This window comes from Cynoglossus semilaevis, chromosome 3 (assembly GCF_000523025.1).
Source record: "Cynoglossus semilaevis isolate Cse_v1.0 chromosome 3, Cse_v1.0, whole genome shotgun sequence".
In the NCBI taxonomy this organism is placed as follows: Eukaryota; Metazoa; Chordata; class Actinopteri; order Pleuronectiformes; family Cynoglossidae; genus Cynoglossus; species Cynoglossus semilaevis.
Genome location: NC_024309.1, coordinates 2294409 through 2295888, shown reverse-complemented (window position 1 = coordinate 2295888; position 1480 = coordinate 2294409). Strand labels below are relative to the sequence as shown.

General features: G+C 35.1%; 1 protein-coding gene across 4 annotated transcripts in view; it reads left to right on the top strand.

Annotated features, from left to right (window-relative positions):
• Window positions 1-1480, top strand: part of cntnap2a (contactin associated protein 2a) — a 241864-nt gene that overhangs the window by 186881 nt on the left and 53503 nt on the right. For 3 of the 4 annotated variants that reach the window (XR_003049312.1, XM_008307446.3, XM_025054370.1), the window contains one exon: window positions 1350-1479. Coding sequence is in view for 3 of the 4 variants with exons in the window: in XM_008307446.3 (XP_008305668.1) it covers window positions 1350-1479 (130 nt within the window). In the remaining variant the exon portion in view is untranslated. The remainder of the gene's footprint in view (window positions 1-1349; window position 1480) is intronic. The other variant, XM_025054369.1, reaches the window with a different exon arrangement.

Here is a 1480-nt window from a genome sequence, read left to right as displayed (position 1 = left end):
CAACTGGAATCGAGTCGAGTTCCATGCAGACTCAGTTTTGCATTGACTTTAACTAAAGACTGTAGAACAGGCTGTCATTATAAGAATTCCACGGACACAGACGTCTGACAAATTGGGATCAATTGTAAGATATTTTTTGAAATGTTCTTTTACTCCAAAACAACAACAAAAACATCTTACACCTGTGGTTCTCCTCCATTTATTCACAGTAAAATATGAAAGTGATTAATTTGTCCACATCAATTATAATTACATTTCACAGATTTTATTCAAATAACTAAATAAAAACTCTTTAGTTCATAGGAATAACAATAGTCAAATGTGGTTTTCATAAAGAAGATAAGATTATAAGAATATTATCATACTTTCCTTTTATTACTCGTCTTGTGTAATTTATACTGAGCATAAATGCATACAAGTTTAGATTAGCGTTTCATCTTTTTACATATATAGACTTTTTTGTGCTGCAATTTTATGTGAAAAATGTAACATTTTTATACTCTGCTGATGAATGTTTTCATATGTCACATGTTGTCAACCAACGTTTACATCACTGAACAATGTAAATTTCAACATCCTGCCTGAACGACTGCATGATTAGCATACTGATATCAGATCATTTGAATCCTGAAATATGTTAAACTCGTGACAAGTTACACCCTCTGTTTCACTCTGCTAAAAACTAGTTGTTGTTTTTTTTTCCTGAAAATGCTAATGTTGCATTAATCTGAAAGCTCAGCATTTGTTTTCGGTGGACAGTCTGACGACGCCTCCATTTCGGAGTGCTGAAGTGGGTGATGATAGATGACAGCATCGATGATGCATATATTTAGATATGAGATATAATGAAGAATGTTCCTCTGCAGGATCAACAGTTTGTGTTTCACAGCCCTCTTAGTCAGCTGATGGATATTCTCATTAAACAAACTGCACTGGTGTGTGTTGGTGTGTGTGTAAACACATGACTAATCAATGCATTTTAGCAAGTGCAGGAGAATATTTCTCTAGATTTTCTGTCTAAATAAAAAGAAAACTGCTCTCCTTAGGAAAAAAAGCTAGTTAATGACCTTAAATGCATATTTTTGCACCATGAATTCAATCAATTCACACCATCTGAAAAAAAAAGAATATCTTTCCACGGTGACACAATGATGCTCTGCTCACTTATGTTTTTTGTTTTTTTTTTTGCTTTTCCCGATATTAAATCACAGATAAGAAAAATGTCAAGAAAAATGGTATTTACTGGTACTGATATTATTTCCCTGGGATTCCTTGGTTGGTTGAGTGTTTTCATATCTTACTGATTAACTGATTAAGATTGTTGATTCACTCACTGTAATCCATCTTACAGGAGAGAAGATTCTGGTCTGCTGGTTTATAAAGATGACCTGCCAGTCAGCCAGGTTGCCGTGGGCGACACCAACCGACCTGGATCATCAGCCAAACTGACTGTCGGGCCGCTCCACTGCCAGGGAGATAG